Source organism: Cetorhinus maximus, chromosome 7 (genome assembly GCF_964194155.1).
Source record: "Cetorhinus maximus chromosome 7, sCetMax3.hap1.1, whole genome shotgun sequence".
Classification (NCBI taxonomy): Eukaryota; Metazoa; Chordata; class Chondrichthyes; order Lamniformes; family Cetorhinidae; genus Cetorhinus; species Cetorhinus maximus.
The window spans coordinates 50,332,186-50,345,294 of NC_135885.1; the positions used below are offsets into that span (position 1 = coordinate 50,332,186).

General features: G+C 40.0%; 1 protein-coding gene across 1 annotated transcript in view; it reads right to left on the reverse strand.

The window, feature by feature from the left end:
- The window catches only part of mphosph8 (M-phase phosphoprotein 8), a 67,822-nt gene that overhangs the window by 20,721 nt on the left and 33,992 nt on the right, over positions 1 to 13,109 (reverse strand). The window contains exons 5-9 of the mRNA XM_078545471.1: positions 10,835 to 11,086; positions 8,216 to 8,341; positions 5,625 to 5,713; positions 2,719 to 2,859; positions 653 to 739 (exon numbers count right to left, since the gene is read on the reverse strand). Coding sequence (XP_078401597.1) covers positions 653 to 739; positions 2,719 to 2,859; positions 5,625 to 5,713; positions 8,216 to 8,341; positions 10,835 to 11,086 — 695 coding nt within the window. The remainder of the gene's footprint in view (positions 1 to 652; positions 740 to 2,718; positions 2,860 to 5,624; positions 5,714 to 8,215; positions 8,342 to 10,834; positions 11,087 to 13,109) is intronic.

Sequence of the window (13,109 nt, forward strand, 5' to 3'; positions counted from 1 at the left end):
GTGCCTTAGCCCTATTCTGAAACCACTTGGTTCATAGTAATTCTCTTCCTACCTATAAAAGTCTCCTGAAAACTTCTTTTTTCAACCATTCTGTGTCATATAACTCCTCTATATCTGTTCAGAATCAGTTTCTCCTTGGTAAGGCTTCTTGGGATGTTCCCTGCAGGCTGAGCACAGAATGGCAGTGGAATTAAAATGTACAGCTGCCTCACCATCTGTTGCCATGTTTCACCCTTGCCCGACACCCCCTGATCCTCAACCTCTATTTAGATCCTTCAAATGCTATAAACATTTTCCTGATCTATTCTAAATCTCCTCCAATTATTAGGCTAGCACTAAGGAAATCCTCGACACTCTCTTGACCTTTCCTTCATGGAAGCACTCAATCTCTGTTCAGTACACCCCAATCAGCTGAGCTCGGTAACAAGTAGATTAATAAAAGTCATACTTTTGTTTCTAATGCAGATAACCGAGTTTAAAAACCCTGCAAAATACCAAAAGTAAGTCACCTCACAGGCACCCTGAGATGATACTAATACCTCAAACAATTAGATTTTGGAATTTTGTTTTGTAACTTACAGCTTCAAACATGGATATAAACTTAACTTGCCCTATAGATTTTGATGATTTCGCCAGAACAAATGACATATACCTTCATTAATGCAGTTTCTCCACTGATCTGTTGAACATTGACTTGGGAACCTGCCTCCAGTAGAATTGCCACTGTTGTAAGATAATTCTAAGGAAAGGTGGAAAAAGAGAAAATAAAAGATGTTAAGATACTTGTGTACTAAATATACACATTGTTACATTTAATAAGTATGTGGTCAATGGGAGCATTTGTTTGAAGTCTCCAGTTATAATAGCTATTTAATCATTATGATCAGGACAGGTTTCATTTTATTTTAGAGCAATGGACTATTACTTTATTTTAGAGTCTTCTGGTCTTTATGGCACGTAAGTGGGGTTTCTGTCACACTTTGTGAAATTATATCACTACAGCAACAGAAAGTCAGAGGACATTCAAGAGCAGTGTTATCAAACACTCCTCACTAAATTGTGTATTTTATGGCCTACAAAGTGCGGCAGGAACTATATACAGATGCTTCACTACTGGGTATACAGCACTAGTCCAACCCTAGGTCATAAAGATTACAAGGTCTTAGGTCTAATTTTCAGCATTTACAGAGAGTTAGTTGTTCAACTGCAGTGCCCATGGTGCATTTATTTTAAAAGGGAGGAGAGGTGTGGAAAAACACATTTCCTTCCTTTCCTGGTCACTATCCTGAGTCCTGCAGGACATCCACGTGTTGACATTGCATTATTTGGATTCATTGCAATGCCCTCCAAATACTCACTGCCAACATCATATCTCACCATCTATCTAGATTCACAGATGAAGAATGGTACTAGGGCACTCTTGCTCATTGAACTACAAACCAAGAGATGATGCCTTTAGGGTGGTGCGGGGGGGGAGGGATTAAAGAAGAATAAATACAGTGAATGGGGGAAAAAAGAGTGATGATATTTATATGCACTTGTTCTCAGAACAGCAAGTATTTCATCTCCAACAAGCCAATACCAACTACAATTACAAATTTTAGCATCATTATCTTATTGCAAGTAGAAAAAGGCTTGAAGGGTAGTAATAAGAGTCAAGCACTTTTGCACAATGCTTATCCCTGCCTAACTTCAAAGCAAAAATACAAAATCATAGAGCACCCCACATATTAAAAACACAGAATGCAAAATCACTATTTGACATATCTTGTTTATTCTGTCCATAATCTGTTTTAACACAAACTACCTCAACCCATTTAATCATCTGGAACAAGTTTCTTTAAGATTCCTTCTGGTCCCTGCAATTCAAGCTATTATATTACACACAATATTTCATTAGCACTAGCTTTACTTATAACCACAAATCCTAGGCCTAACACAGTATTACTCAATGTGCCAATCAACACAACATTCATCAGTTTTAGCTGAGTGTTTGTTTCATACATTTAATTACCCCTGTTCAGGGATGGGAGAAGCACCCCTAATCTCAGGCCTTGCTGAAAGCTCAACAATTTGGCATTCATCACCAGGTTCTCAATTATGCTATTTAGGACTGGGACCAGATTAGAAACGGGCTTTTTTCTTCTCTAAATACACACCATTACTGATAGCATATCCCAGAACTTTTGCATGGCCTCTACAGAAAAAGTGATGTAGCAAAGAAAACTCAAATATTTAATGGTGATTTAACCTATCAACAATTTGGCTTCAGGGGTGAAAATTCAGGCTATTGTACAAAGCTGAATAAACAAGGTGGTTCCAGGTCACAAGCCTGGTGTGTAGAGCATCAGCCAATTTCACCATGGCCAAAATTAGATACGGAACAATTTCCTTCATTATCCTCAGACTAGACTGAAGGGAAAAGTATTTTTAATCATTTAATTTTTCTAAAAAATAAAAAATACCTATTACACACAACTACTTAAGTTATTTTCCAGAAACAGTTGTTATTGATAAAGAATCAGATCACGTTACAAAGACACTGGTCATATTGGGAATTAAATAATGATTTTATCTGCAGCAATATTTAACAGGATTACTGTAAGAAATTAATTGTAGATCAGTTTTATTACTTATTTGCATTTATAAGGCAAGAAAAACATAAAGAAGTGTTTCTAACAATATAGATAATGAATAAATAGTAGTAGTAAACACAACCTTCTCAGCTGCATGCATTAATGCAGTGGTGCCATTCTTCTGCCTGGAACTGATTTTTGCTCCTTTCTTGATTAGCAATCTAAGGATGTCATCTTGTCCTCCAGCAGCTGCAAACATGACCAAATTCATTCCACTAGGGTCCTGTAACAGAGACATCATCCTAAATATGAAATTTTAAATGCAGGTTAGTCAATGAGTTAACATTCACAATCCCATCCCACCACCCCCCCTCCAATCGACTGATATCAAGCATGTGTAAAATAAACCCAGAATTGGCCAGTGGCCCATTTTCTTCAAATTTCACCAGATTTCATGATATAGCTTCTCATTTTCTTCAATTGCTTGGATAAAGCTGATAATGGCCTTCATTAATGTTACAAAAGATTGTGAACAGCAGTTTTGAAGCAATTCATTAAAAGCTAAAAAGAAACTTGTATTTATACTCACAACCTTAGGATGTTCCAAAACATTTTACAGCCTGTAAAGTACTTTTGAAATGCAGTCGCTGTCTTTTTTTTAAAAATTCATTCATGGGATGTGGGCATCTCTGGCTCAGCCAGCATTTATTGCCTATCCCCAATTGCCCTTGGTATTTAAGAGTAAACCACATTGCTGTGGGTCTGGAGTCGCATGTAGGCCAGACCAGATAAGGACGGCAGATTTCCTTCCCTAATGGACATTAGTGAACCAGATGGGTTTTTATGACAACCTGGCAATGGTTTCACAGCCATCATTAGACTTATATTTTTTAATTCCAGATTTTTATTGGATTCAAATTCCACCATCTCCATGATGGGATTTGAACCCAGGATCCCAGAGCATTACTCCTGGGCTTCAGAATTACTGGTCCAGTGACAATACCACTACTGTTGCAGGAAAGATGGCAAACAAATTGCACATAGCAAAGTCCCACAAGCAGCAACGTACCAGTTCCCCCCACCCCCCATCACCAATTGATGGATATAGTTTTAGAGATAAATATTAGCCAGGACACGAGGAAGAACTTCCCTGATCTTCTTTGAAATACTGCCATGGGATCTTTTACATCCATCAGATGGGCAGGTACTGTTTTTCTTCTCCTTGTGCTTACTTAGTAGATAAACATCAAGGCATCAACCATGCATAGGGGATTGATTAACATAGAAATATGTAGGTTCATTTAAGGATCTGAGAAGTCAGTAGCAGTATTACACAGTTGGAGAATGTGTACACGAGTTGGTAGTCTCAGTTTGTTCTGAGGGAGCTAAGTCTGAGTCAAATGATACAGTGCATCATTTCCCCTCTAGCGATGTATGCAGAAAACATAACCATACCCACATAAAGGTGTACAACAACAGGCAGGGCCCCATTTGAAAGATGGAACCTGTGACAGCACAGCATTCCCTTAGGCCTGCACATAAATGTTAGCCTGGATTGTGTGTTCAAATCTCTGGAGTGGAACTTGAACTAACGACCTTCTGACTCAAAGTGTTATCAGTTTAAACAGCGTAAATTTTATTTAAAGCTACTAGCAGAATTATCCCTTCCTTTAAAAACTGGAAATGATCATATAACAATGGTTGTTATTAAAACTGACATCCTTACTATGAAACTAAATTCATTCCATAACCATTCCATTGTCACCTTTTAGTTACCACCTCCTACCACAAAAACTTCAGATGTAAACAAATAAAAAGCTGGACACAAATGAGCATAATCTGAAGTGCCTATTAGTGGTGCTATTGTTTTCTTGGGGCAGCACCATGAACATTTGATAATGGGGCAAAAGCTTACCAGACGGTTCAAAGCTTAAAAACATCTACAGTTAAAGTACTATTAGTGATAAAGTATAAAATAATTTTAATTTCATTCATCAAATGGCCTCCAGCTGTAACCATTCTATGATCATAAATAAATAAATATTCAACAGATTGCATTTATATATGTCCATTAACACAGTAAAAAGGCCAAAAGCTCTTCACAGAGGCATATCAATTGAAAACTGACATTAAGCCAAAGATAACATTTGGACAGGAAACTGATTATTTGATCAAAGGTTTAGGTGTAAGCATTGTCTTAGTGAGGGGAGAGTGGTGGAAAGGTTTGGGAAAGGAATTCCAGAGTTTATCACCCACATGGCTGAAAGGCAAAGCAAGTGGGGGGATACAAAAGAGGCCAGAGTTGCAGAAACGCAGCGTTGAAGGTTGTAGGACTGTAATAGGGATAGAGAACAGCAAGGGCATGGGAGGATTTGAACATGAGGATATGAATTTTTAGATTGAGGTGTTGGTGATCTGAGAGCCAAAGGAGACCAGCAAGCACAGGGATAATGGGTAAACAGGACTTGGTGCAAGTTAGGGTTAAGGTAGAGTTGTGGATGAGGTTATAGAGGATGAAAGATAGAAGGCCGGTCAGGACAGAATTTAAAATAGTTGAGACTGGCAATAACAAAACTATGTGATGGTTTCAGCAACACATGGGCTGAGACAGGGGCAGGGACAAGTGATTTTATGGAGGTGGAAATAGATAGTTGCATAAAACAGAGGGGTAAGAGAGTCAGCAATGAGGTAAAACTGGGTATTATGGCATACATGTGGAACCTGATCTGGTCTTTGGGTGACATCAGCAAATATCAGTATAAAGGTGAGAAAGAGGAGGCCAAGGAATGATTGTGAGGGACACCAGAGGTAATAGTATGGGGTGGGAAGAGAAGTCATTGTAGGAGGTTTTATGGCTACAGCTGGATAGACAAGAATGGAATCAGGCAAGAGCAGTCCAACTCAGCTGGACACTGCAGATATGTTGGAGGAGGATGCCGTGGTCAACTTTATCAAAGGCTGCAGACAAGTCGAGGAGGGATAGTTGTAGAAAAGGATACATATGCATCTGAGGATTACAACAAATACAGCTTCTACATATTTACGTACCTCTTGATCCAAATTATATTCTTGACCCGAATTCAGAGCCAGTTTTACAGTCAAATAGTTCCCACTTTTTACTGCATCGCGCAACACACCTACAACATTAAAAGATTTATAAAACCAAGCAAAAATATTTTTAATCCATTAGAAACTTCCCTAATACTCACATATTTGCACCTTACTAGCTTAATTACATTAAAATTATCTCAGTAAAATATCAAAGATGATAATAAATTGGAACTTTAGAATAGTGACGAACTCAATGCATTGACAAAGGACAAGTGCAATTGGGCTCATCAGTATTTTAATTTACAACAGACATGCTCATGCTCAAGTTATAATTATTAAAAATGATTCACATTTCTCACTTGGCAAGAGTGCACCTTAACGATTCTTCATTTTCCTCACTGTGGTGGAGCCTGTCCACAAAAAGCAGGACAAATACAAACAAGCCAATTACCGCCCCATCAGTCTACCCTCAAATCATCAAAATGATGGAAAAGTGTTGTCGACAGCACTTGCTCACCAATAACCTGCTCATGATGCTCAGTTTGGGTTCTGCCAGGTTCACTCGGTTCCTGACCTCATTGCAACTTTGGTCCAAACGTGGACAAAAAAAGAGCTGAACTCAAGGCGAGGTGACAGTGACTGCCCTTGGCTGAGTGTGGCACCAAGGCAGCATTTGTCAGAGTGTGGCATCAAGGAGCCCTAGCAAAACTGAAGCCAATGGGAATCAGGGGAAAACCCTACCCTCTGGTTGGAATCATACCTAACACAAAGAAAGATGGTTGTTGGATGTCAATCATCTTAGCCTCAGGACATCACTGCAGGAGTTCCCCAGGATAGTGAACTAGGCCCAACCATTTTCAGTTGCTTCAATGGACCTCCCTTCATCAGAAGGTCAGATGTGGGGATGTTTGCTGATGATTGCAGTGTTCAGCACAATTCATGACTCTTCAGATACTGAAGGAGTCTGTGTCCATATGCAGCAAGACCTGGACAACATTCAGACTTGGGCTGACAAGTGGCAAGTAGCATTCGCCCCACACAAGTGCTAGGCAATGACCATCTCCAACAAAAGAGAATCTAATCATCTCCCCTTAACATTCAATGGTATTATCCCCACTATCAACATCCTGGGGATTAAGAAACTGAACTGGACCAGCCATATAAAAACAGCAGCTACAAAAGGTCAGTGGCCAATTCCGCAGTGAGCAACTTACCTCCCATCTCCCCCAAGTCTGTCCACCATCTACAAGGCACAAGTCAGGAGTGTGAAGGAATGTTCTCCACTTGCCTGGATGAATGTTGCTCCAACACTACTCAAGAAATTTGACACCACCAATTGGTGATCAGTATCCCCTTAAACATTCACTCCCTCCACCACCAAGGCACAGTGGCAGCAGTATGTACCATATATAAGATGCACTGCAGCAACTTGCCAAGCATTCTTCAACAGCATCCTCCAAACTTGCATGTTCTACCACCTAAAAGGACAAGGGCAGCAGGTGCACTGCCCTGACTTGGAACTATAATCGCTGTTCCTTCACTGTTGCTGTTGAAAATCCTGCAACTCTCTTCCTAACAGCACTGTGGGAGTACCTGAACCAGATGGACTAGAGTTGTTCAAAAAGACAGCTCACTACTACCTTCTCAAGGGCAATAATGGGATGGGTAACAAATGCAGGCCTTGTTAGCAATGTCCACAAGCCATAAAAGAATTAAAAAAATAAAGCAAATTTGTATTAAACGATCAAATAATTTGTCCTACACTCTATCCAGTTTGAAATAGAACATATCAATGCCCTTAGTAAGCTGAAAATGTACTTCAGGCTGAAGTGGCATGAGTCTGCTTCAGCAACAGCACACAATTCTAACATTAATTGAACTTTGAGGCAAAATTAAAGAAAACTTTTAAACTCTAAATCTTCCTTTATTTACACATCTACAAAATTATCTGAGCTTGGATCTAAACTGAGGGGCTTGTCTATATGGATAAATATTAGTCATACTCTTTATATTTGATTTTTGAATAAATTTTAAAGGAGGACTTATATAATAGCAGTGACCTACCTAAATTTGACATCATAAATCCACAAGACTAAGAGTTAACGACAAGTTCAAGAATCCACTATCATCTTTTGAAAATATATAATCCACTTTAAGCATTTCTATCTCCAATTATTAAAATAAGACGCTGATCTCTGGTCAGACTCCAACATTTTTAACCAGAGCAGAAAAATAGTTTTTGCATAACTACTTAAGGAATGATCTAATTCTTTGCAAGACACCATGGTAGGGCTGAAACATGTTGAAATAAGTGTATAAACTGATTAAAGCTCAACCCTCATACTAATCTCTGTTTTGCATTATTTACCTCAATCTTAATATATGTCACATATCCAGACTATAAATCATATAAGCATTACCAAATCCCCAAAATTAATTTCAGATAATATAATCTGTAATTACAAGTTCCATTTGAATTACAAGTACACTATTGATTGTTATGCAAAGTATAGCTCAATCAAATTAATGATTTTGCAAGTGGCCTCCAAGACTCTGCTTATACAAAAAAAAATTTTATTGACACTCACTATTGGATATTATCTTTGGTGTAGAAATCAAGTCATCGTTTCCATCCAAATGTTTTTGAAAATCTTCCAACGTCATCCAATCAAGTTGCAGGTCCACACCCAACTTTAACATTTCCTGTTTTCCATCTAAATATTTAAACAAATGAAACGTTTAAGATTAAAATTAACAGTTATAATGTAGCTTACTGATGCAGAAGTACTAATAAAGATGATCTTGAATTGCATGCTCATTTCCAGGAAATGGAGGTGTCAGCTGTGGCTCAGTTCATAGCACCCTCGCCTTTGAATCAGAGGGTTGTGGGTTCATGTCCCACTCCCGGAAACCAAGAACTGTGATTGTACTCGAAAGAGTTGCAATCTGTGACTGTTGATAACTCGAAAGAGTTTCCAGGAAATGATACAGAGAGTAGTTCAGGAAGAAAAGGATCTAGGAGTTACTGTGCAAAGATATCTGAAGGTTCCTGACCAATACGGAGAAGCTGTTACTAAAGCTAACACATATTAGCTTGTATAAATAGAAGGATCCAGCAAAATCAAGGGGACTGTTCTATCATTATACAGATCTTTGGTTGGACCACACCTTAAGTACTGTGCCCAGGTTTGGCCCCCTCACATGATGCTTGGAAAGCATTGAGAGGCGGCAAGCTTTGAGAATGTCCCCGGTTTAAAGAACCTTAATTACTCACAGGCTTCACTGTCGGATCCAATTGCTCACGAGCAGTGTAGGCTTGAAGGTGGCCCAACAGCAGGTTATAGAATGAAAGAACGGGGTGGATTGCGTGTCTGTTAATACATTCCCATTCCGTGAATCTGGAGTAATGTCCAGGAAACAAGTGTTGAGGTAACAAACAATCTCCGGGACAGATTTTGAATGAGTTGTTTCCCCATATTGGCCTGCGGTTTTCCACCTTTCCCAGAAGATTAAGTAGCTGTGGGGGGCTGGTAGGAGGTGTCTGGTCATGAAACCCAGCCACCTATAGTGAATAAAGTGCTTAAGGGGGATTCAGTGGCATATTGGTAACGTCACTGGACTAGCAATCCAGAGGCCCAGGCTAATGCTCTGTGGACATGTGTTCAAACCCCACCCACTGCAGCTGGTGTAATTTAAATGCAACGAATAAATCTAGAATTAAAAGCTAGCCCCGATAATAGTGACCATGGCAGCATTTGACCGAGTGTGGCATCAAGGAGCCTGAACAAAACTGGAGTCAATGGGAATGCAGGGGGAAACTCTCCACTGGTTGGAGTCATACCTAGGTCAAGGGAAGATGGCTGTGGTTGTTGGAGATCAGTCACCTCAGTCCCAGGACATCACTGCAGGAATTCCTCAGGGTAATGTCCTAGGCCCAACCATTTTCAGGATGGTGGGAAGGTAGTCGATAATGTCACAATTGGGGATGTTCACTGATGGTTGCACAATGTTTAGCACCATTTGCGACTACTCAGGTACCCAAGCAGTCTGTGTCCATATGCAGCAAGACCTAGACTACACTCAGGTTTGGGCTGATGTGTGGCAAGTAACATTCTCACCACACAAGTGTCAGGCAATGACCATCGCCAATAAGAGAATATCCAACCATCTTCCCATGATATTCAGTGGCAGTACCACTGCTGAATCCCCCACTATCAATGTCCTGGGGGTTCCAATGACCAGAAACTGAACTGGACCAGCCATATAAATACTGTGGCTACAACAGCAGGTCAGAAGCTGGGAATTCAGCAGCCAGTAACTCACCTCCCCAAAGCCTGTCCACCATCAACAAGCCACAAGTCAGGGGTTTGATGGAATACCCACCATTTGCCTGGATGAGTGCAGCTCCAACAACACTCAAGCAGCTCAACACCATCCAGGACAAAGCAACCCCCTTGACTGGCACCCCATTCAACATCTTCAACATTCATCCCCTCCACCACCGATGCACTATGGCAGCAGTGCCTAACATCTACAAGATGCACTGCAGCAATTCACCATGGCTCCTTCGACAGTATCTGCCAAACCTGCGACCACCTAGAAGGACAAGGCAGCAGATGCATGGGAACACCACCACCTGGCAATTTCCCATCCAAGCCACACACCATCCTGGCTTGGAACTATATCACTGTTCCTTCACTGTCGCTGGGTCAAAATCCTGGAACTTTCTTCCTAACAGCACTGTGGCTGTACCCACATCAGATGGACTGTAGTGGTTTAAGGTGGTGGTTCACCACCTTCTCAAGGGTAATCAGAGATGGACAATAAATGCTGGCCTAGCTAGCAACATCCACATTCTGTGAAAGAATTAAAAAACCCAAAACAGGAGGCATCACACCCAATTCCCAGACGATGCTAAGTTAGCCATATTCTTCTGTGCTGCAGGGCTCTACAATTGGTCTAAGCACACTTTTACTCCTTTCAGATGTAAACAAGATAGCTCAACTATTTGGAATCTTAATGCCAAAACTGTCCCTGAATGTTAAAAGACGACACCTTGAAAAATAAGATTTTACAGTACTGCAAGTATAAAACTAAACATCTAAGGGATGAGAGACTGATAGATCAGACATTTCATAAAATAGCTTTTCTCAATGTAACAAACGCAAAATTTACTTCAGTTATGCAAAAAAAAGTCTAGTTTATACCTGTATTCTCCTCAGTCTGAGACATTGTATCGAGAACCTCTTGAGTTTCTTCAATTGCATTCTGCAGTCTGGAGTCATTCTCCTCTTTTGTGCTTTTATCTTTTTGTACCTGCTTCTTCCCTTTAGTTCGGTTATCCTCAAATTTAGAATCATGGGAAACTGTGTCTTCTTTATTTTCCCTGTCCCCATCATCATTTGCATCAGAGAAGGGAATCAGGAATTTGTCGAAAAGGCCCTTTATCTCTCGATTGTCTACGAAGCAAATGGGGACAAACAGAATAAGTACACAATACTAATAGGTGGGGGCAGGAATCTCCAGATTATTTTTCAAACTACCACAGTAAAGTTCATAATGGTCATTTGAACCAGCTACTTATAGCCTTGTCAGCACTCGAGGGAATCAATATAATTTTTAAAAATCACTTGCATTTGCCTGAAAGTAACTGTTAAATGAAATCAGCAACTAACAGCGTTTGATACATGAAAATACTCAAAATAACAGCTGCAAAGTTATTTACAGCATTAAATTATTTTAATTTCCTTCATTAAGGGCATTCTTTTACAATCCTCTTGGTTACAATTCTCTGTATGAAAAAAGTATTTATTTCATATTGGCAGTTCAGGCATCCCTTTCACCTCCGATGGGTAAAAAATTGTGATAAACACTTAACAGTTTATTATTAATAGTTCAATTCTGGCTGATATTTGTGCAAAACTGACAGCTCAACAGTGCAGGACAAATTTATATAACTATAGTCAGAAAAGCTGATCCTCAGTTACTTGCATGCTGCTCAACATCCACTAGCAAGACAATCATCCGTGTCAGCCAATACCTCTGCCAGTCAGCTACGAAAAGCAGCAAAGAACCAACCACACCAAAGGCATCGAAGGGAAAGTACATGATGAATGGGGCCATTTTCATTAAATGCCTGAATCAGAACACTTTCTGCACCCCCATCCCCCCAAGCCTTCACAGCATCAGAACTCAACTGTGCTGCATAGCAGAAAAACTACTACTGCAACTGGCTACCACAGCACATACCCTGAATTTCTGCAGAAGCTTGTTACAGAAGCTTGTAATGGGCCACCATTTGCATTATCTTGGAAGGTTGATTTCCAGTAGTATGGCATCAAGCAAAGGCCATTAACTTATTTCAGGCAGGTAAGGACTCAGCTAATAGTGAACCGCCATAAGAAGCTGGAGTGACACCCAAACTGAAAATGGTTTTCAGAAAAAAAAACAAACATTGTATTATCTTTTGGAATAGCAGTGTATGAAACCTTTTCGGCAAAAATAGTTTTCTGACAAAAAGTGTGTTGCCGCCATATTGGACCCACCCACCTAGTTGAATTACAACTATGGAGCTAACATTTGAGCGTATAGATGGAAGATCACAACAGCGTGTGAAGATACCAAATCAATAGCATCCCTTGAAAATCCATTCGAGCACCACTTCATTTTAATCAGTACATAAATTAAATTGTCTGCAACCAGATTATGGAAATTCTGATATCAGTGCCTTTGTTACTCAAGCTAGTAACTTTTCCATCACAAAAAAAGCAATGAAATGCATCTTCAATCTAGCACCAAAAGGATCGCACTGCCCGTCTTTCATTTGCGTGATGTTTGCACCTCTTGTAAACTCACCATTACCCCAAATAGCCAACTTCTTACCCTGTAAACATACTCACCCTGTTTACCTGGATACATCCATGACTGGAGGCTAACCTATAAAAACCATCTACTGAAAACTGCTGATAAAGTTGCATAAAACACTAAATAACCTGTTGAAACTTTCCAACTCTGCCTAGGGATCAAATATCTCAATTTTACCATTAATTTCTCTTGCACACTACTATTCAGTAGCAAAATAGCACACCCAGGTTTAGGCTTGCTTATCACACACTAAGCTAGGCGATACTCAGCTGCAAACTACCATGAATCTATCAAGCAGAATGAACTGTAACATAGTCCCCCCGCTTCTTGTTCAGATGGAGAGGCAACCTGCTCTAATTTGTTCTATCCATCATATTCCCTGGCAATATTCCAGCAATAGTACAGAGACTGGTGCTCCAGAACTTGCCACGCGCCTAGCCAAGCTGTTACAGTACTGTTACAATACTGGCATCTATCACGCTATGCGGGGATATTCGCTGATGATTGCAAAATGCTCAGCACCATTCACGACTCCCCAGATACTGAAGCAGTCCATGTCCAAATGCAAAAAGACCTGGACAATATCCAGGCTTGAGCTGGCAAGTGGCAAGTAACATT